Here is a 22,919-nt window from a genome sequence, read left to right as displayed (position 1 = left end):
GTTGTGGTGATCCTTGAGTTGGGGGATTTGTGTTCATACTGGAGTGCAAAATTAAAACCAATGGAAGATGGACAAGAAAAGTTCAAAGCCATCAGGTCCTCAGTTTAGAAAAAATAGAAAAGAAGAGGAGGAGAAACGAGTAAAAGATAGAGGTAAGCAGACGTGTGATTGGATAATGGCACGTCAGCCTGAAACAATCAGAATCAGAATACTTTATTACTAAGGAAATAATGTGGATTACAGTTGCTCCAAAGTTGCTGGGGGGCGCCAGAGGGAGTGTTCGCCCGGGGCGCCAAACAGGCTAGGACCGCCACTGATTTTACTAAAGTGACAAACTCTCCAGTCTTCACCATCTAAACAGAGTTGCTGTTTGGCAGATTGACCTCTAAAACAATAAATGGTGTTCAGACAGAATCAAACCAAACAATAGGAGAATTTGACTATGTTTCCATAATGTGTGTTCTCTGTCGGCTCTGGACGTATGAAAATAAAAGTGTTCTCTGAATTAAGCAAATCATCTTCATGTGCTTTCCCAGCCAGGTGTGATGGTTGTGCTTTTGTAGGCAAATGAAGCGTTACTAACAATCCAATTGTCACCAAACTTCAATTTACGGTGCTACTGCCGATCAAAAGCTTCGATAAACAACTGAAGGACTACATACAGTTGCTATAGAGATATTATTTTTCTTCCTGCTGTAGATATGCAGCATGTTTCACACCATCAACAGTATACAAGAGACATTTTTTTCCACTTTTAATGCAACAAAATGATTATAATAAAGAATAGTCTGTAAAGACAGGAGATGGAACATAATTCAGATAAGATACACCTGAAAGGCTTCATGCCAACTTAAAGAGTGTTTTTATCCAAATAAAATAAAGAATGAAAAGAAAACGAAATGAATGAAATTGTCATGGTCTGGAGTCTGCGACTCCGTGTTTATGTTTCAGTTATTATTATTCTGTGGTTTTGTTTATTTTGGGTTTCTTGTACGCTCCTTTTTCACGTTTCATGTTCTGTGTTCCCCAGTCTGTGTTAAGTTTGTGTGTTGTGTCATTACGTGTATGTGTTTCCTGTTTTATTGTGAAGGTCTGCGTCTTATATGAGTGTTTTCAGATTGCTTCCCTGGTCTCGTCACGTTAAATACTCCCAGCTGTGTCCCCCACCTGTGTGTAACCTCCCTTTGTTTCTCTGAGTGTATTTTAGTCGTGTCTTCTGTCGTAGTAGTTGCTGGTTCGTCTGTGTTGTTCCCCTCGGTCTTGCTGCATCTCTCCGTCCGTCTTCCGTGTATTTCCTCGTAACTCCCTGCGTATCTGTTTCTGGTTAGTTTCTGTTAGTGTTTCTCAGTTTAGGTTTTCTTAGTTTCATGCTCACCCTTGCCGTCTCTGTTTGTATCAACTTTTGTTCAATAAATACTCACCTGCACCAGAGCTGCCGCATTTTGGGTCCTATCTACAACTCCACACGACATAAAAGTAATAATGATGTAGTGATCTGTTGAGTCAAGTTATGAGATAAGTGATAACTGAACCTGTTGTGTTTTGTGTACACAGTTACGCTGATTTTATATTGAAATCTGAAAATGACAAACTTCAACACACTGGCCTAAACAAGGCAAACGTGGTCAGAGTGACACATTTTTCTGTAAAAGGCTCATCATTTAAAATAATTTAAAATGTGAAACAACAGCCAATTTTGACTTCAAACAACAACTTTCAAAAAAGTGTATACCGTATTTCCCGGACTACAAAGCGCACCTGAATATTAGCCGCACAAGCTAAAATCAGGGGAAAATCCTGTTTTGTACATACATTAGCCGCACCTGACTAAAAGCCGCAGGTGTTTCAATGTTGACTTATCATATGTAAGAGAATATGCACAAAGCGAATTGTCAGGAAAGAGATGGCTGTTTGGAGACACACCTCTTTTATTAATATTTTGAAAAACAAGTTATGGGTACATATTTGCACAACTTTTTAGGTATATGTACAAGTAGCGGTAATTACAAGTACGAAACATGTGCTGTGCTTCATAAACGAGTAACAAATGTAGTACATAACAATAACCTACAGCACACCAGAAAAATAGATTCAGACTACCTTTTAGGCTCAGGTGGATGGATGATGTTTTCACACTTTTCCACGCTGTCAGATTCCACTGGTGGAGTTGAGCATAACTTGCTTTTCGCAAGTTTATTGCCGCTCGTCATCCACGACTCCCGCTGAAGGCGTAGCGCTACTTTTAAGTTTGTTTTTCGCGCTACTTGTACGGCACTATGTTGCCTGGCGGATGGACATGTGACCAACATACCACTCTTGAACCCCGATACTGTGTGTCTGATCACATGCCCTTCCGCCAGGCAACGTAGTGCCGTACAACAGCAGAACAAACAAAACAAATCGTCTTACGATATGACAAAAATCAGGGACGATCCATAGAAAAGCCGCACCTGACTAAAAGCCGCAGGGTTCAAAGCTTGTGGAAAAAGTAGCGGCTTATAGCCCGACAATTACGGTAACCTCTTCCAATCATTTAACAATGCTCAACAAAATACAAACACAGTACTCAGTGTGAATCAGTGCACAACCGCTTGTCAGTTTAGCCTATTACACACCCTTCATGGTGCCATTTCATATTATCTTTCTATATGGAGGGTGTCATATTTGTCTTCTTGCAATGAGATGGATCCAGAATCAGAAATGCTTTGATGTAAACATTATTGATTGCATGACTTTTTAAAAACTGTGACTGAAAACTGAAAGACTGGAAATATGAGAGAAAATACATGTAAACCAAAATAAAATTTATTAGAGTCGAACAAATTGCCACTTTTGACACTCACTCTCATCTGCCTTAGACCTCCTCCATACATGCTGGTAAAGAACAACAAAAATGTGGCATCTTTGAAGGCTGATTGCTAAGTGAAGATTTGTGTGAAGGAGTGTCAAACAGGTGCTTCACTGATTTCATACTGATCTAGGTAGTTTCTAATAGTTATAAATAGGTCATTTCTGTTTGGTTACCATAGCTAAAACCGTGGGGTTTGAACTGCTTGAATGACATCCATGTTAACGTTTTTGCAAAAGGGTGGAGAAAATATGTCAAGAGGTGTTTTCTGCTCTGCTGAGATAGTGATGTTGAAAACTGAGTGGATGCCAGATTAGGTAAGTCAAAGCAATCAAGACAAACTGTAACTTCACTCTGTAAAACCAAATCTTTTTGTCTAAATCTGCTTTTATTTCATTTAATTTTCCACCATGTCCCTACTTTAATTGAAATCAGTTGGTACAAATGTTTGTGCACAATGTAAAACAGATTTTTGATTTAAACTGAATCCCAGTACATAATACAGCATTTAGGAAGAACAGCACAAAATGCTGAAGTTCATACAATTGAGAGAAACACTTTACAAATCAAATTCAGTTCTGTTTGAATTGTCCATGTTTTTAAATAATAGTTGTTGTTGTTTTTTTACTTTTTGGTGAAACAGCTGCAGGACTGCTTTCCTGCTCTGTGTAGAAACAATAGAGGTAAAATTAGACTGATGGGCAGAGTGAACCAATCAACAGACAATAAAATGACACATCTGTCTGTGTTATGGAACAGATTTGAGTTATGCAGACCAACTGTAACAAGCATTCCCAGAAAAGACACCACCAGTACTATCATTATTGCTGTGATGGTGTAGAAAGCTTTCTGTTTTGAATGATCAACCTTCGATCTTTTTGCTCCCATTTCTCCTGGACCTGAACCAATCAGAACACAGAGAACAGAGAGGCTACAAAAAGAGACGATAATTAACGATGCCATCATCAGACAGAAATATGGAACATAGGGAACATCAGGGTAATATAGAGCTGTTACTCCAAGCAATCCAAAGCACATCAACCACACACACACAATGCAGTTGTTTCTGATCCTGACCCCACCCGACTGTCTCAATCCCATATAGGTGATGGGGTGAACAACAGCCAGGTAGCGCTCCACACATGTCACAATGTTAAAGAATATCTCTGCAGGGTAGACAAAACAAGCTGAATATGAGCCCATTAGAAGCAACATTGAGTTATTCGTGTATGTGCCACATAAGTAAGCAATGACCCCCAGTACATTTGTCAGTTCAATGGCAGTCAGATTATAGGTGAAAATGTCAGAGTGACTTGTTGACAAGAATGACTGCTGCTGCCATCGTTGGTAAGCCACGCAGAGGATGAAGATGGAGAGAAAAAGGATGACAGATATCTTGATGATGAGAAAAGAAATGGTGACCGAAATCCCAGTGCTTGATGTCAAGCAGTCGAAGGCAGAGGAAGACGAGTTATTTGACATGCTGATTAATGTGCTGTTTGGCGCTTGTGTGGAGAAAAAGGGGGAAAAAGGTTGGTCAGGAAACGACACTTTACTTCATTATATTTGACTTATGAATATCAAATATATAATATATTTTAAAAAAAATTACCTTTGCAATTTAACATTAATTTCTTATTTATTTTTAGACACAATACAACTTAAAAGTAATAATAATACTAATAGATATATTTTGAATATTTTAAATTTTGATACAACTCACTACTACCAAAAATATTAGAAACTGCAAAGATATTTACCAATGTAACTAATGTCTCTGAGAAATAAGTAAAAAAAATCTTTCTATACTTTGTATGGTGACCTGTGTGAGGTATAACTGGTACTAACTGAAGAAAAAACTGACATGAAACATAGAGGTGATGTTAGTTACTGAAAAAAAATAATATACAGTTAATAATACTAATGATGTCCACTTTACCAATTGTAGCTCTCATTTTAAGTCCTTTTCCTTCAGATCCACATTCACACGCTGCTCTTCACTGGTAACCAGCCAGCAGTGTGTAAGTTTATGTGCAAGTGTATTACTAAATGTGGTATAATGATGGGCATCGCTCAAACTAATGATAGACTTTGCATGATCCCACACTGTAAAATGTGATGACATCTGTTGGCTGCTAAACTGGCTTTGTGTTTTGTGTTTCAGGTGCCCAGTAGGTGGGGTTAGGTCAGCTTAGCTAGATTGGCCATCGGGCATACTGGGCATTTTTCATTTTTATTCAATTCAATTTTATTTATATAGCGCCAAATCACAACAAAAGTCGCCTCAAGACGCTTTATATTGTACAGTAGATACGGAGAAAAACCCAACAATCATATGACCCCCTACGAACAAGCACTTTGGTGGCAGCGGGAAGGAAAAACTCCCTTTTAACAGGAAGAAACCTCCAACAGAACCAGGCTCAGGGAGGGGCGGCCATCTGGTAGGACCGGTTGGGGTGGGAGAAGGAAGACAGGATAAAGACATGCTGTAGAAGAGAGACAGAGGTTAATAACAGATATGATTCAATGCAGAGAGGTCTATTAACACATACTGAGTGAGAAAGGTGACTGGAAAGGAAAAACTCAATGCATTATTGGAATCCCCGGCAGCCTACGTCTATTGCAGCATAACTAAGGGAGGATTCAGGGTCACCTGGTCCAGCCCTAACTATATGCTTTAGCAAAGAGGAAAGTTTTAAGCCTAATCTTGAAGGTAGAGATAGTGTCTGTCTCCCCGAATCCAAACTAGAAGCTGGTTCCACAGAAGAGGGGCCTGAAAACTGAAGGCTCTCCCTCCCATTCTACTTTTAAATACTCTAGGAACAACAAGTAGGCCTGCAGAGCGAGAGCGAAGTGCTCTAATGGGGTGATATGGTACTATAAGGTGAATAGTAGTATAATTCATTCTTAATTCAGAATTATACTTTCTGTTACCTTTTCTCTCCAATCCTCTGTGCTTGCTGATCACAATATACTTGATACTATTTCTTCATTAAATCATACATTTTAAAAGTAAGATTACCTGAAATCACTGACACTTTTGTGCCATCTTCACTCCCATCCCCCCATCCGACATTAACAAACACGCTCCAAGGTCAAGCCAAATAAACAATTAAAATCATCAAATTTTGCCAATAGGTGAACTTTATCTATAAGAGACTTAATAAAATTCACTCAACTTTTTGATGAGAACCTGGACCAGATGTAATTAGTTTTATTTCTGTAAAACTATGAATACAGCAAATAAAAATACTTAGAATTATGATGCTTAAAATGAAGTAAACAGTATTTTGATATGGGGACAGTGCTTTTGCAAGTCTCTCTGGTTACAGGAATCTTGATCTGATTGCAACACAGGACACACAAGACTTAGGTAGGTTCCTTTTTCAAATCAGCATTTTATAAAATTTTAGTCTTTAACTCCAACCCAAATTATGTGCATACAAAAATTAGAAGAGGAACAATATTCCATTAAATCCACAAAAACCAGAAATCCTTTTTAAAATTATTATTATTTATTAACTCTGACTTGAGCCTTTGAATTTCTACTTGCAGTTTGATTTTTTTCATGAATTGTTAACCTGTTTGGCATTTTGTTTTATGTCCAGGTTCAAGTACACATAATAAATAAATGAGTTTGGGATTGTTACATTGTATCATTTCATCATCATGCTTATTTGACAAGGTTTTAGCCGTTGAAATTAACTAGACTTGATTTACCTATTAAATATAAATCAAACCAAATGCAACATCAATATATTCAACGCAGTGTTAATATCTGAATGGGCCCCGGGCCACTTTGTAGTGGAAAAGTCGGACCTGAGGTAAAAAGGTTAAGAACCCCTGCTCTTGATCTTTTACATTTTCTGAAAGCCCTCTTTTGTCTGATCATTTCTTAATAACAGTACGAATTTTTGTGAGCAATGTAACAAAAACTTTAAAAACCTTAAAGTCCATTGGACCCAGGTCACATGGACTAAGGCCCGTCCACCAGACCCTCGCCCTCGGGCACCCTCCCCGGGCCTGGCTCCAGGGCGGGACCCCGGTAACTAGGGGTGAAGTCACTGAGGCAGATAAACAACTCTTTGGTGGCAGAGCCCCTGAGGTGGATGAGGTCTGCCCCGAGTTCCTCAAGGCTCTGGATGTTTTAGGGCTGTCTTGGTGGACACGCCTCTACAATGTTGAGTGTTGATCAGGGGTAGTCCCTCTGGATTAGGAGACCGGGGTGGTGGTTCCCATCTTTAAGAATTTTTAAGAATTCCAGCTATAGGGGAATCACACTCCTCAGTCTCCCTAGGAAGTCTATGCCAGGGTGCTGGAAAGGAGAGTCCGTTCATTAGTCAAACCTTGGATAGAGGAGGAACAATGTGGTTTTGGCCCTGGTTGTGGAACACTGGACGAGCTCTTCATCCTCTCAAGGATACTTGAGCGTGCATGGGAGTTTGCCCAACCAGTCTACATGTGCTTTGTGGACCTGGAATTTTGTATGATGGGTTGGCATGATTCCTGCAGCCACACACAAACATTAATCTGACAAGGTCAAAGCTGGATCATGTCCACTCACAAAAAATCCTGACATTAGAACAAACCTTTTCATTACTCAAACTGCATTTCTCATTCACTATATTAATTACATTTATATTTCCATTATTTCTTTGACCAAGAAAAAAAGATGATTTCCTTTTAACCGAAGTACATACTTATAAATACATCTTCATTTATAGGATGATTAAACACATGAGATTCATCTGAAAGACTAAAAACATCAAATGTAGCTAAAATGTGAACTTTACTTAAAACAAACTTAAGTAGGATACATTTTCTTTTGAATGCATCTTTTAGAAAAAGCAAAAAATTCCTATTTTTAATGCTGTTGTTAAATAAGCTTGACTCCAACATTCACCTAATAATTTAAATACCAAAGACTGGAAAATTTGAATGAAAACATGGCAGTTTACATAATGTACATTTCATAATGAGCATGAACAGTCATCTTTACTGGAATGCCAGTTCTTAACTATATAAACAGACTTGCTGTTTGACAGAATCCCCTCTAAATGACCTCTAAATAAAGCCTGGTGTTTGTTCATATTGACTTAAACCAAGCATTTAGAGAATTTGACTACGTTTCCATAATGTGTGCTCTTTGCTGACTGTGAACGTGTAAAATCAAGTGTTCTCTGAATTAAACAAATTTTATCCACGTTCGTTCCCAGCCAGGTGTGATGGTTTCGTTTGTTTAAGCAAATGAAGGTTACTGTGAATCAAATGGCCACTACTTCAACTTCAACCTGCAGTGCTACTGCTAATCAAAAACCTGACATTAAAAACAACTGAGGGGCTGCATACAGTTGCCATAGAGATGGTATTTTTGTTGCTAGGAATACAGTATGTCTTATACCATCAATAGGATACAAAACACATATATATTAAAGACACGATATTATCGTTTTGGACATTTCTTTCTCACATTTATGATCATATATACAGATTTAGTATATATACAGCATGGATGTTGGATTAAAAGTCTGCATTTATGCATTTGACAGAAGAAGTTCATGAAAAGGCACACATGTTATAAGTTTACTTTTCAAGTTTTAATGCAACACAATTATAATACAGAATAGGCTGTGATGACAAGACATGCAAAATAGATAATAGATCAAATGCACCTGAAAGGTTTCATACAAGCTTAAAGACAATGTTTTTATTCAAATATACATAAACTGACCACAAAAAGAGATTAATTCAGTAATGATTTTTATGAGATTTTCTGATTGTTTTTCTGATTGTTTTTCTGTGCACACAGTAACTCTGAATTTATATTTAAATCTGAAAGTTAAAAACTTGTCCTTTAATTTAACAGATGTGCTATTCTTTATTTAACGTATAACTTCACCTTAAAGCCAAGTGCATCATGTGTGATACATCAAGTTTTGAGATCACCATTGTGACTTTTTTCCTGAAAAACCTGTTGTATACATCAGACACAGGCAGTACTGCCGTGAGTGATAAACTGCACAAAAATGCCAAATGTAACAAAAATCATACAAATTAAAAGTCATATGCAATTGATATTTAATTTAACTTAATGTAATTTAATACATTTATTTTTTTGTCAGAAGGTTTAGTGAACACTTCAGTTTCATGCAATTATTTCACACTGCAGGCGTTACAGTTATTTTTTTTTCTATACCTGCTATTATTTCATTTAATTTCAGTGAGGTCCATATTTTAATTGAATTAGTAGTGATGGGATTTCCGGCTCTTTTTAGAGAACCGACTCTTTCGGCTCGGCTCACTAAAAAGAGCCGCCTCTTTCGGCTCCAAGCCGGCTCTTCAGGTTGTTTTGTAGCTTTAATTAATTTATTATTAACAATAATATAAATTATGCACAAAAGGAATTACTAATGTAAAAAAAAGTGGTGTTATTTATATATGTTTATATATAAATATGTACAGTGGCCCCTAGAGACAAAGCACATACAAACTCCAAAACACATTTCTTGCGTTTACTGAACTTCCAAAACAGAGCTACCTAGGTCACTTAAATTACACAATTGAAAGCATATGTGTATTGTTTGTGTATTTATACACAAGCACTCATATATATTCAAATAATTAAAAAAAATTTTCATTTACCTGTTACTACCACACACCAAATCCGGTCGTTGGTACTTGCTGGCTTGTGTAGCCTCTATGAACAAAAGCTCAACACTGCCCCTAGCATCCTGGAGCACTTCTATTGTCTTTTGTACGTGTTTTGGAGTTTTTACGTGCTTCTGAATTTTTATGTGTTTCGGAGTTTGTACATGTTTTGGAGTTGGTACATGCTTTGTCTCTTGGGGCCATCGTAAGTATAGTCAAAGGAGCTTGCAAAGAAAAGCGTCTGGACTTCTTTAAGTTGCTTGAAGACGTTTCACCTCTCATCCGAGAAGCTTCTTCAGTTCTAAGGTCAAATGGTAGGGAGTCCCAGATATAAACCTAGTGGGAGTATCCTTAGAACATTTGACCTTAGAACTGAAGAAGCTTCTCGGATGAGAGGTGAAACAACTTAAAGAAGTCCAGACGCTTTTCTTTGCAAGCTCCTTTGACTACGATGACCTGGATAACTGAGAATGTTCACAGACACATCGTAAGTATACTTTTATTTATTCACTCCACATAAAATGTAATAAATAAATCATATAATACAAAAACCAACTACTCACAGTTCAACTTTTAACTATTTCAATTTTCAGCTTTTTCCTTTTAAACAAATTTAAAATGAAACAACACAAAACACTGCAAACCACAACACAATAAAATATTAATTAAAATATGAAAAGAAAAAGAAGATGCATATTCTCTGTCATATAGACCTGCATGAATAAGGTTTCTGAATCCTTTATCATCTGCAACTGAAAATAGTTGTGGATGATTACTATACCTTTCTAATGTGATGTTGTTGTCCCTGGCTCTCTTTCTCTCTCTCTCCCTCCCGCTCTTTTCCTGTGCTACTGCGAGTGTAACTACCGCCCCTCCCCCTTCTGCCCAGCGCAAAGCACAAGGCTCGCATGCTGAGTGAAGCAGAAAAAAAGTGTGAGAGAGAGGGAGAGAGAGAGAGAAAGAAAAAAAAACCCCACGACTCGCGATAAGGAGCCGGCTCGCGTTGTTCACATCAAAGATCTGGCTCTAAGAGCCATTTCGTTCGCGACCGACACATCACTATGAATTAGGTTGGTGCACAAAGTTTGACTCAAATTGAATCCTGCTACTTAACACAGTATTTAGAAAGAGCAACACAAACTGACACAAGAAAATCACACTTTTCACAAATCGAACACTTCTGCTTAAATTCCACCTATTATTGTTTTTGTGATTGCCTATTTTGTTTATTTTTAATTCTTGCTGAAACAACTACAGGATAGTTTTCCTGCTCTGTGTAGAAATAATAGAGGTAAAATCAGACTCATGGGCAAATTGTACCAGTTATAAGACAAGAAAATGACACACCTGTCTGTGTTATGTAACAGATTTGAGTTAGTCAGACCAACTGTAACAAGCATTCCTAGAAAAGACACCAACAGCACTATCATTATTGCTGTGATGGTGTAGAAAGCTTTCTGTTTTGAATGATCAATCTTCTCCCTGTTTGCTCCCATTTCCCCTGGACCTGGACGAATCCGAACACAGAGAACAGAGAGGCTACAAAAAGAGATGATAATTAATGTGGCCGCCATCACAGAGAAGTATAGAATATAGGGAACATCAGGGTAATATAGAGCTGTTACTCCAATCCAAGTAAAGCACATTAACCACACACACCCAATGCAGATGTTTCTGATCCTGACCCCACCCGAATGTCTCAGCCCCATATAGGTGATGGGGTGAACAACAGCAAGATAACGCTCCATGCATGTCACAATGTTAAAGAATATCTCTCCTGGGAAGACTGTAGAAACTGAATACATCCCAAACTGAAGCAACACTGGGCTATTAGTGTATATGCCACATAAGAAAGCAGCAGCCCCCAACACAAATATTAGTTCAGAGGCAGTCACATTATAGGTAAAAATATCAGAGTGACTTGTTGTTGCCAAAGACTCCCGCTGCCATCGTTGGTAAGCCACATAGAGGATGAGGATGGAGAGACAAAGGGTAACAAATATCTTGGTGATGAGAAAAGCAATAATTATGGAAATCCCAGTGCTTGACATAACGCAGTCAAAGGCAGAGGAAGAAGAGTTATCTGACACGCTGCTTAAAGTGTTGTTTGAGGCTTGTGTGGAGAAGAAGAGGGGGGAAAAAGTTAGATAGGAAACAACATTTCATTAAAATGCACCTACACCTACCTATTTTTGCTGGAGCAATTAAAATTTACAGTGTACTGATGATGCTATGATATATGATATATGAATATCAAATATCACACCAATTAGTTTTATCAGAAAACAAGTTGATTTAATGTCTTATTTGTTTTTTGACACATAATCTTAAAATTAATACTATTATTAATAATAATATTGGACACATTTTAAATACTATTTAATTTGAAACAATTTAGCATTACAAAAAACTTTAGAAAGTACAAATATATCTACCCAAGTAGTCAATGTCTCACACAAATACATGAAAAAATACTGTCTATGCTTCACATGGTGACCTGCGTGAGGTGTACTGGTACGAACTGAAGCAAAAACTGTTGTGAAATGTAGATGCGCTGCTAATGACCACAAAAAAAAAAAAAAAAAATAGCATGCAGTTACCAGTTGTAGCATTCATTTTAATGTCCTTTTATTTCAGATCCAAATGCACACACTGCTCTTCACTGGTATCAAGCCAGCATTGTGTAAGTCTATGGGCAAGTGTATTACTGAATGTGGTTAAATGATCGGTATCACTCAAGCTAATGATGGACTTTGCATGATCCCACACTTTAAAATGGGATGACGTCCTCTTGTGAGAAAGCAAAGAGAATGAGGCTCAATCAGAGGCGGAGGGAGACATTTGATACACCTGGGGCTTGGCCCTAAAGGGTAGTATGCATGTGGGAGGGGGGTTCAAATGACTGTAAGATTGAAAGAATGACTTCATATAGGGAAAAATATATATCACATATGCAGGACACCTTAAACTACTTTTTTAATTAAGCAGCAATGCAGAACAAAATCAGGGCTGTATCAAGACACGAGGACTAAAGCCCAAATCAACCAGACCCAGAACTGATCTGGAATTAAAACAGGACTACAACAGTTCAAAATCAGGACTACTTGGGATTTAACCAAGACAGAACCAGAATCAGAACTAGATGATAGTAGCACTAAAAATCATCATAGACCTGCACTACACTTATTTTTTAATTCTACCAAAGTCCACTATTTAGTTTGAGAAAAGTTTATATAATTATTTAGCCTTGTTGTGCAAACAAGCCTGCATAACTTAATAAATATAGAATTTGAAAAATAACAAACCTAAAAAGAAACACTAGGTACGAGATACATGATGACCTATGATACGGTGATACTTTTGGCAAACGACCATTTGACTAACATGTGTGTCTCACCTGCTCTTGTTCCATCTCTGTTCTGTCCTCATTCTCCATCTCCCTCTCTGTTCCTCTCTTTCCCTCTTTGTGCTGACAATCAAGCCAAACACCAACATCATCAAATATACAGATATATATTCAGATAAAAACACAAACACTTTTTAATTGTAACATCAAATCAGACTAAATGTTTATTTTTTTAGGTTGATGAATATAAAAAAACATATTTGTTAACTTTAAGAATAAAGAGAGAAACTATCTGTATTTCTTAATTATAAATGGCACCAAATTGTATTCACAATTGAGCCACACTTATGGAGCTCCACAATTCTTTTCCTGGTGTTTTGGTTGACATCTCTTGATTTTCCCATGTCAAATAAACAGGCTCTGTGTTTTGCCTTATATGCATCCACAGCTGTGCCACCTGTTTACTCACATGGACTCTACTAACCTATCAGAAGCTTCTTCAGCTCAGAATGGAATCGTCTGGAGTTTTCTTATTAATTAACAATAAACTTAGTGTACATGTACTCCTAAATTTGATGAAAGTGATAAAAAACAGAAAGCTCTGTCTCTCTTTATTCTGACATTTAACTAATTCAAAAGATATTTCAATATTTATTTATCCAAAACAAAACAAGTTTACTCTAAATTGATGTTGTACAGTAAAAAAATGTTCTTGTGTTTTCCATAAAGTGTATGTAAATATCTGGTTTCAACTGTGAATATACTGCTGTGTATTGAAGTTCTTCTTGTTTTGCATAGAAATATACTGAACAACATACAAAGCATTATATATAAAATACTACCAGAGTTTTTTCTTTGAAAGAAGCCCCTTATGTCCATTCTTGTATATCAGTACATTACTTTATTTAGCCATGGAGGGTAACAACTGAAAATATGAAATAAACACACATGTAAGCTAAGACTCTCTAAACAAAAAACAGCGTTGTTGTTGTTCGGCTTTTCATTTCGCCATTTGTTGATTCACTTGAAGAGCAAATAACGTAATATGGGTCAAGTGATCAGTTTGATATCAATCTTTCGTGATACACCGTCATATTTACATTATTTGTACAGTACAAATGATTTGCTTTGGTACCTGGGCCCTGTTTCAGGAAGCCGGTTTAGAAAACTCAGAGTGAAAAACGATACGCAGGGTTGAGTAACCCCGAACTGTCCAACTCGGAATATTCGGTTTCAGAAAGGCTGATAACAAGTAGTTCAGTCAACGCGGAGTTGCTTCAACCCCAAGTGAAGCGCGCGCACGAGGATACATAAAGCCCTGATAAACGGAGCACAGATTAAGCGAGTCACCATGGAGACGGAGGGAAAGAAGGCGTGGTCAATGTATTTTACAGCGCTTGAGGCCGAAATTCTGATGGCAGCATATGCCGATAACACGCAAATTCCGCGGAAAAAAGTAACACAGCCACAGCTGCGAAAGACAGGGAGCATGCATGGCAAAACATAGCCGACAGAGTCAATGCGTGAGTGTTAATATAAACATTGATCCAGGGATTTCCACCCATTTAACACGTTATTTTATCATATGTTATTTTATTTGTTATTTTATACATTTTATTTTGTGATGTGATGTGAGCGCAGGTGCAACCCAACAGGCCCCAAACGTTCCTGGCAGCAAGTAAAAATGAAATATAAAAATATAGTCCAAACAGGTAAGGTGTAATTGTATTATGAGCCATAGTGCTTGGTCTGTTTGTCCCATGTAAATCAATTGCAGTTAGAGGCTACATTAATTTCCTTTCTGTAAGCACTTATTGAAATTATCTGAGCACATTACAAGTACATATTTGCTTACTCTGTATGCTCAAATGTGACCCATTATAGCCAACAGAAAAAAAGCGGAGGCCCGAAAAACAGGTGGGGGTCCTCCACCACCACCACTCACAGAGGCTGAGCAGTTGGCCCTCAGCCAAAACAGTGGGCGCCCTGTGGCCGAAGGCATCTCTGCGGGGACATCCTCTGAGTCAATAACCCCGCAAGACACAAGTGCCTACATAGGGGGTAAATCCAAAATAATACATGATGTGCATACATCCTTTCTTCACAGTCACCTTTGCAGTGCTGCTCATTCATTTGATAAACTCTTTACCATAATGGATTATTTTGTAGTGAAGTTATTTTCCTACTGATTTTGCCTTCCCTCAGTCTTGGTTGTCTTTGAGAGCATAATGACAATGAAGTGTAAGGTGATTGGTAAGTTTGTTAATTGCCATTTGGTCCCTTGTAAGTTATAAGTGACCTGTATAAACCTCATATTCTATCAGTTGATGGTGGTGGTGTACTGCATCTGGTGCAGCCTCCTGTTGAGCCAGACCAACATGCAGTTGTGAGTAATACTCCACAGATTATATGAGTTTACAGTAGAACAGCAATGTTGTTTATTTCTTTACTACAGGAAAATAATGAAGAAACATTGACAGCTGTTACAGAGGAGGAAGCAACAGAGACACTTTATGAGGTTTACATCTTTTAATACTTTGTGTACAGGAAACACAGGCGACCAATAAAGCCAGTTGAACAAAAAATCTGTTTATTCTTCTTTCAACATGTTGAGGTGATGGGTCAAAAGAAATGATTGTGACATATGGTGTCTCTGACTGCGCTTCCATCTTGTATGTCCGTGGGAGGGTCAGGATGTTCATGGTTTGGATCACTGCTGATGTTTGGTTCAGAAGGACAGTGTTCTCCTCTAATTGTGGCAATGTTGTGAAGAATCACACATGCCACAATAATGTCACATGCCCTTTCTGGGGTGACCCTGAGTCTTTGCAGGCACTGGAACCGGGCCTTAAGCATTCCGATAGTCATTTCAATTCTGGCTCTTGTCCTGCAATTAGCCAGATTATATCGCTGCTGTGGGCCCGGTTCAGGGTCAGGGTAAGGGGTAAGCAAATAGGGTAAACATGGATACCCCCTATCACCAAGCAAGTAGCCAGTGAACTCTCCTAAGACAGAAGGGTACACTTCAGTTCAAATGTCCCTGAAGCAATTGGTCTTTATATATTTTAAAGTATTCTCAACTCACCATGTCCAAATTTTGTGCTCAGTGTACATTCACGGAATATTTGTGAGTCATGGACAGAGCCTGGCCACTTGGCTTCCACATTTGTGATAATGTTGGCAGCATCACATATGATCTTCACAGTGCAGAGAACACAAATTAGCATCCATTACTATAATGAAATAATTTGTTAGTTTGACATGCTACAGGGAACTATGTACCTGTACATTAATGCTGTGGAAAGACTTCCTGTTCACATAGTCTCCTTCATTTAGTGAAGGAGCAATGACTGGAATGTGAGTGCCATCTATACAGCCAATCACGCCTGGGAACCCTGAAAATAAATGTAAAATTTAAGTAGTAGTCCAAGTATCACCACATCATACATTAAGTTTTGGTCATCCTGATACCTGCAATTTTGTGGCATCCCTCTTTGATAAATCTTGTGGGTCTGTGACCGGGGAACACCACAAACGAGTACAGGAGACGTTTCAGTGCAACTGTAACATTCCTGACTGCCCGACAGACGGTAGCCTTGGAAACGTGCTCAGCGTCACCAATATTATACAGAAAGCTCCCGTTTGCAAGAAACCGAAGTGCAATACAAATAATATGCAATGAACTGAGAGCATGTCCGCGATGTGTCACATGCGTAATATATGGCCTGAGGATGTTATTCAAATAACTTATAGATTGTGCTGAGAAACGGTAACGTTCGCACAGACAATCATCAGGAAATGATAAAATGTCCAAACGCGCTCTGATCACTCTCTCCCGGCGGAGAGCTCTGCGGAGAATTTGGGCTTCACGATCTACTGGCTCTTCAAGGAAGTGGCACGCCATGTCCGACACTTCCTACTGTCAGGTTTCCGACAAAGGGGCGGAGACAGTCAGGGTTAGTTGTAGTAAACCTGCTAGGGGGCAGGTTAGCTTCACGGAGTGTGTCGTCATAGTGACTCACTCAGGCTGCAGCTGAACTCGCTTTGTGAAACCGAAAACCCAGAGTTTTCGTTAACTCAGGGTATACTTACTCAGTTTTTCCACTAAACCGGCTTCCTGAAACAGGGCCCTGGTCAAACTTCAGTTCTCCTCTGTCTGCCTGGCTCCGTTTCTCCAACAGCGCACTGGCAAGCAGCAGCTGCCCCGCCCCCTCGCTCAGTCACTTCGTGTCTGAGCTCGGATCATACCAATATTAGGGGGGATTTACGCACAGTCGTAAATTCCCACAGTGTGCACTATGTGCTTCGAATATTGTGTGTTGTTTTTGTTTTATACAGTTGTCAGCCAGGCATCTAACTATGAAAAAATTACACTCCAAAAGACCCCGGGCTTCTGAAAAAACAACCCGGGCTTAAGCCCAGTAAGCCACCCCCTTGCTCCGCCACTGGGCTCAATGTTCCCTCTAATTTTTCATGTGTCTTTTTTTTTTCTAAGCTTTATTTTCATTTTTGAATTGGAAACGAACAAAAAAACAAACAGACACACAAACAAGAAAGAAAAACAAAAACAAAAACAAAAAACAAACAAACAGAAAACTCACAACTATGGGACAGAGCAAGTATCATCAAATAACCACAGCATGGCAGGCCATTGTGACCACAGAAGCACTCCCAGGTGCACACTCTTGTATCTATGCCTTTCAAGGATAACTTCAAACATCTGAAAACCAAACACAGAAAATACAGGCATAATAATAATAATAATAATAATAATAATAATAATAATAATAATAATAATAAAAATAATAATAATAATAATGACGACAATATTGGTAATTACAGAAATTTAAAACAAACACACAAACAAACAAAGAACAAAGAATTAAAAATAAATAAATAAATTGAGCAAAACAGAAAACACATCATGTGAACCCCTCCCACCATCCCTTTACCCCGTATGGCTCTCAACCTCATCACATTCGTGTATCCAGACAGCCCATATTTACACCTATCTATAGAAACTCTCATACACAGGAATCAACATCCCACAAGATAAAACTACAGCATTCAGGAAATCAAGTCAGAAGGGCCTAACCGGGGATCAACTCAAGGCAGACCCAGGGGGATTTGCGTCATCTCTATGATCTGTTAGGTCCAAAGACGGTAGTACTGACAGGAAGGGGCCCCAAATTTTTTCGAAGGTTCCATATTTCCCTTTTACACTATGCAATATCTTCTCAGGTGTGCAGTAGGACGCTAGCTCATTAATCCAGTGTCTCAGTGTTGGAGAGTTTTCAGATTTCCAATGTAGCAGAATACATTTTTTCACTGCAGTACTCGCAAGTAAAATAAAATATTTCTTGTGATAATTCACATTTATAGAACCTGTGTCACCTAAAATCCATAGTTTTGGGTCCAGTTTGATTTGGATCCCCATTACCCTTGAGATTATTTCAATGGCCCGTCTCCAGAACTCTTCTATCACTGGGCAATTCCACAGCGTGTGGAGGAGATCACCATCTGTCACCTTACATCTCAAACATTTGGGGGAGTAATTAATATCAATTTTATGTAACCTATAAGGGGTATAATATATCCTATGAAATATATTAAATTGCATTTGCCTGTGATTTGTAGAAATTAACATGGTCTGTGCCTGTTCCAATAAATGGTGCCATTCTACCTCTTCATAAACATAGCCCAGGTCTGTCTCCCATTTTCTTTTTAAAGACGCTTTATTATAGTCAGGTAACTTTTCATTGATAATAGTGTATATAGAAGATGCTATTCCTTTTATTGCTTGCTGCTTCTACTGCACATTCACCCAGTGTATATACTAATATATGTACATATATATACATATATATATGTATATATATGTATATACTAATATATATACATATATATACATATATATATGTATATATGTATATATGTATATATATACATATATATACATATATATATGTATATATGTATATATATATATATATATATATATGTATATACATATATATATACATACACATATACATATATTTATATATATATATATATGTATATATATATATATATGTATATACATATATATATATATATATATATGTATATATGTATATATATATATATATATATATATATATGTATATACATATATATATACATACACATATACATATATATATATATATATGTATATATATATATATATATATATATGTATATACATATATATACATATATATATGTATATATGTATATATGTATATATATACATATATATACATATATATATGTATATATGTATATATATATATATATATATATATGTATATACATATATATATACATACACATATACATATATATATATATATATATATATATGTATATATATATATATATATATATGTATATACATATATATATATAGTTGTCAAGCTCTAAAAAGTACTGAAATTGTTCAGCTGATGCCATTTTGTAAAGGCAGAGAATTCAGAAACACATCATCTCTAAAAATGAGGTTCATACATTCTATATATTCAAGTTTCATTCTATATATTCAAGTTTCATTCTATATTTTCAAAAGATCATTCTATATATTCAAAAGATCATTCTATATATTCAAGTTTCATTCTATATATTCAAAAGATCATTCTATATATTCAAGCTTCATTCTATATATTCAAAAGATCATTCTATATATTCAAGTTTCATTCTATATATTCAAAAGATCATTCTATATATTCAAGCTTCATTCTATATATTCAAAAGATCATTCTATATATTCAAGCTTCATTCTATATATTCAAAAGATCATTCTATATATTCAAGCTTCATTCTATATATTCAAAAGATCATTCTATATATTCAAGTTTCATTCTATATATTCAAAAGATCATTCTATATATTCAAGTTTCATTCTATATATTCAAAAGATCATTCTATATATTCAAGCTTCATTCTATATATTCAAAAGATCATTCTATATATTCAAGCTTCATTCTATATATTCAAAAGATCATTCTATATATTCAAGCTTCATTCTATATATTCAAAAGATCATTCTATATATTCAAGTTTCATTCTATATATTCAAAAGATCATTCTATATATTCAAGCTTCATTCTATATATTCAAAAGATCATTCTATATATTCAAAAGATCATTCTATATATTCAAAAGATCATTCTATATATTCAAGTTTCATTCTATATATAAAATATAAAGTATAACGAACAAGTAAATCAATATATATCGTTGAAGAATAAAAAATTTAGAAAAGAGGATGAAGAGAACAAGATTGAAGAACTTATAAAGTCAGTATTGAAAAAGTAAACAATGAAATATTATTTAACATACAAAAATCTATGGGAGGTGATATAAATGGTAATAAAGATTATATGATTGGTGCTAACCAAAAGAAACGTAATAATGAGTTCATTTCTTCTATAAGAGATGAGGGAGGAAACTCCTTTGTAAAAGAAGTAGATAAAAGGCGAGTTATCAGAAGGCTATGTGCCCATATGTTCTCTCCGTTATCTACAAAAACAAGTGCAGCAAAATACCTGTTAAGTAAAATAGAGCCTCTGGACTCCATCCAATATACCCCACTTTTAGGAAATATTACTAAAGAGGAGGTAGAATGTGCGATCAGTCAGTTAAACATAAACAAAACCCCTGGTTTAGATGGGCTTCCGTCCGAATTTTATAAAATAGTTGTGAATGAAATATCCGAATTTTTAGCCACTGTTTTTAATGAAGGCATGCATGAGGGAACTTTGGGTGATTCCTTTTATAATGGATTAATGTGTTTGCTATATAAGAAAGGGGAAAGAGATAATATAAATAATTATAGACAATTGACAATAATGAATATTGATTATAAAATATTTGCTAAAATAATTATGAATAGGTTTGAAGAGGTATTAGATAAAATTATAGAAAAAGAGCAAACATGTGCAATAAGAGGTCGTCTGATGTGGGATAACTTATGTACTCTGCGTGAAATAATTTATAGTAGAAAAGATACAGAATTTTTTATATTAAGTCTCGACCAAAGGAAAGCCTTTGATTACATCTCCCACTCTTATTTGTGGGAAGTAATGAAAGCGTATAATATGCCTGAAACCTTCATCTCTATGATTAAAGTATTATATAAAAAATCCCTTGTCCAGATAAAAGTAAACGGCAGACTGACCGAACCCTTCCGTGTCGAATGTGGAGTGAAAGAAGGATGTCCTATATGTTCTAGCAATAAATCCGTTACTTAAAACAATCAATAGTGATAGCCGTTTTACTGGATACATCCTAAATGACACCTACAAGGTGACTGCCCTTGCTTATGCGGATGATGTCTCTGTAATTATTAAAGATCAAAAGGAGCTACCAATACTTAAGGATTTGCTAACAAAATACGAACAAGCTTCTGGTGCTAAGCTAAACCAGGAAAAGACGAAGGAGTTTGGTTTGGACTAAACTTAAAATAACCTGTAATTGCTTTAAAAATTAACAAGGAGATGACGATTTTAGGCATTTGGATTACTAAAAATGATCCATGTCTTTTGAATTGGAAAAAGAAAGAGAGTGAAATAGAAAACGAAGTAGCTGAATGGGACAATAAAAATACAAACTATAAAGCGCGTGTGAATATTGCGAAAACACACGTAGTCTCAAAGTTGTTGTTTCTGGCTACTGTCTTTTCCCCTCCTCACAAAACTGTTATTAAATTAAGTAAATTGTGTACCAACTTGATTTGGGGGACAAACCGCGAAGTAACACAGAGGAAATTAATGTATAAAGGAAAAGAAAATGGAGGATTAGGAGCGCCAGATCTTAGCATTATTTTGATGATTCCTTTTCTAAAAAATGTATATGGCGCATTTGAGCGGAGCACCCACTGGATCCAAGGGAAGAAAGCTTTGTGGAAAAAAATGAAAGGGGGAGCCCGAACGGGAGTGCCATACTTTAAACTTGTGTTTGGGGATCTTGTGGATCAGTGGAAATTGGATGGCTTAAATATTTTACAATTAAACTCAAAACAGATATAAAATAAAATCAATCTAAAAAAAAATGAAGGTATGATACAATATAAGGCTGTGGAAAAAGAAGAAAATCAGAAAATAGTTAAAAACATATATGACAAAGTAATATCCGAGAACATGAGAGATACAGTGTGGCTTATCTCTGTCGGACGTCTCCCAGTAAGAGCTGTGGTTCTGTGGAGTTGCTTCGTTACTACTAAGAAATGCCCTATGGAGAATTGTGATGAAGACGAAACTCTTGATCATCTTTTGATATCGTGTTACAGGACGGTTGAAATAAGAAGGAGGATGGAAAAACTAGGTTTTAATATTGAAAATAATATAAAATCAGTAAGATACGGTTTGTTTAAAGAAAAGATGAGTGAAAATAAAAGAAGATTGTTTTGGCTGGCGATGTGCGTTATAAATGTACACATATGGAAAACAAGGGCTAAAGGTGTTATAGAACAAAAAGTGTTAAGTAGTTTCACCGTATGTAAAAACATTGTAACGGAGCTGAGAAGAAGAAAAACGAGAGATATGAAATTAGGAAATGACTTGCCGTGGGAGCTTTTATTATTGTAATATGTAAAATAAGATGCGAATAATTTGTGCATGGTGCTTGTATTATGTGTAATTGTGAATTTTGATATTTAAATAAAGTGATTTAAAAAAAAAAAAAGAAAGGGCGGCAAAGGACTCGGTAAAGGAGGCGCAAAGCGTCACCGTAAAGTTCTCCGTGATAACATCCTGGGCATCACTAAACCGGCCATCCGCCGTCTGGCTCGCCGTGGCGGAGTGAAGCGTATCTCCGGTCTGATCTACGAGGAGACCCGCGGTGTGCTCAAGGTGTTCCTGGAGAATGTCATCCGTGACGCCGTCACCTACACTGAGCACGCTAAGAGGAAGACTGTGACCGCCATGGATGTAGTGTACGCTCTGAAGAGGCAGGGCCGCACTCTGTAAGCAAGTGTACTCTCAGAGGTTGTGAGTGGCTCTTAAAAGATCCGTTAGTTGGTTGAGGACAGTCGCTGGATTTTCTTTAGCTTTCTCA

At 36.7% G+C, this 22,919-nt stretch overlaps 2 protein-coding genes across 2 annotated transcripts; both read right to left on the bottom strand.

Moving 5' to 3' along the window:
- Positions 1 to 3,472: 3,472 nt before the first annotated feature.
- On the bottom strand, positions 3,473 to 4,330 carry LOC147334736 (uncharacterized). The gene has a single exon (XM_086285983.1). The coding sequence runs from the start codon at positions 4,328 to 4,330 to the stop codon at positions 3,473 to 3,475; it is 858 nt and encodes a 285-aa protein (XP_086142109.1).
- Positions 4,331 to 10,728: 6,398 nt separating this feature from the next.
- LOC147334735 (uncharacterized) lies at positions 10,729 to 11,547 on the bottom strand. The gene has a single exon (XM_086285982.1). The coding sequence runs from the start codon at positions 11,545 to 11,547 to the stop codon at positions 10,729 to 10,731; it is 819 nt and encodes a 272-aa protein (XP_086142108.1).
- Between the last annotated feature and the right edge of the window lie 11,372 nt (positions 11,548 to 22,919).

Source organism: Aulonocara sp. 'chitande type north' Nkhata Bay, linkage group LG3 (assembly GCF_057382095.1).
Source record: "Aulonocara sp. 'chitande type north' Nkhata Bay isolate Kocher_YH1m ecotype deep benthic linkage group LG3, A_spYH_male_GT1.1, whole genome shotgun sequence".
Classification (NCBI taxonomy): domain Eukaryota; kingdom Metazoa; phylum Chordata; class Actinopteri; order Cichliformes; family Cichlidae; genus Aulonocara; species Aulonocara sp. 'chitande type north' Nkhata Bay.
Note: the sequence above shows the minus strand (reverse complement) of the source record. Positions and strands in the feature narration are given on the sequence as shown.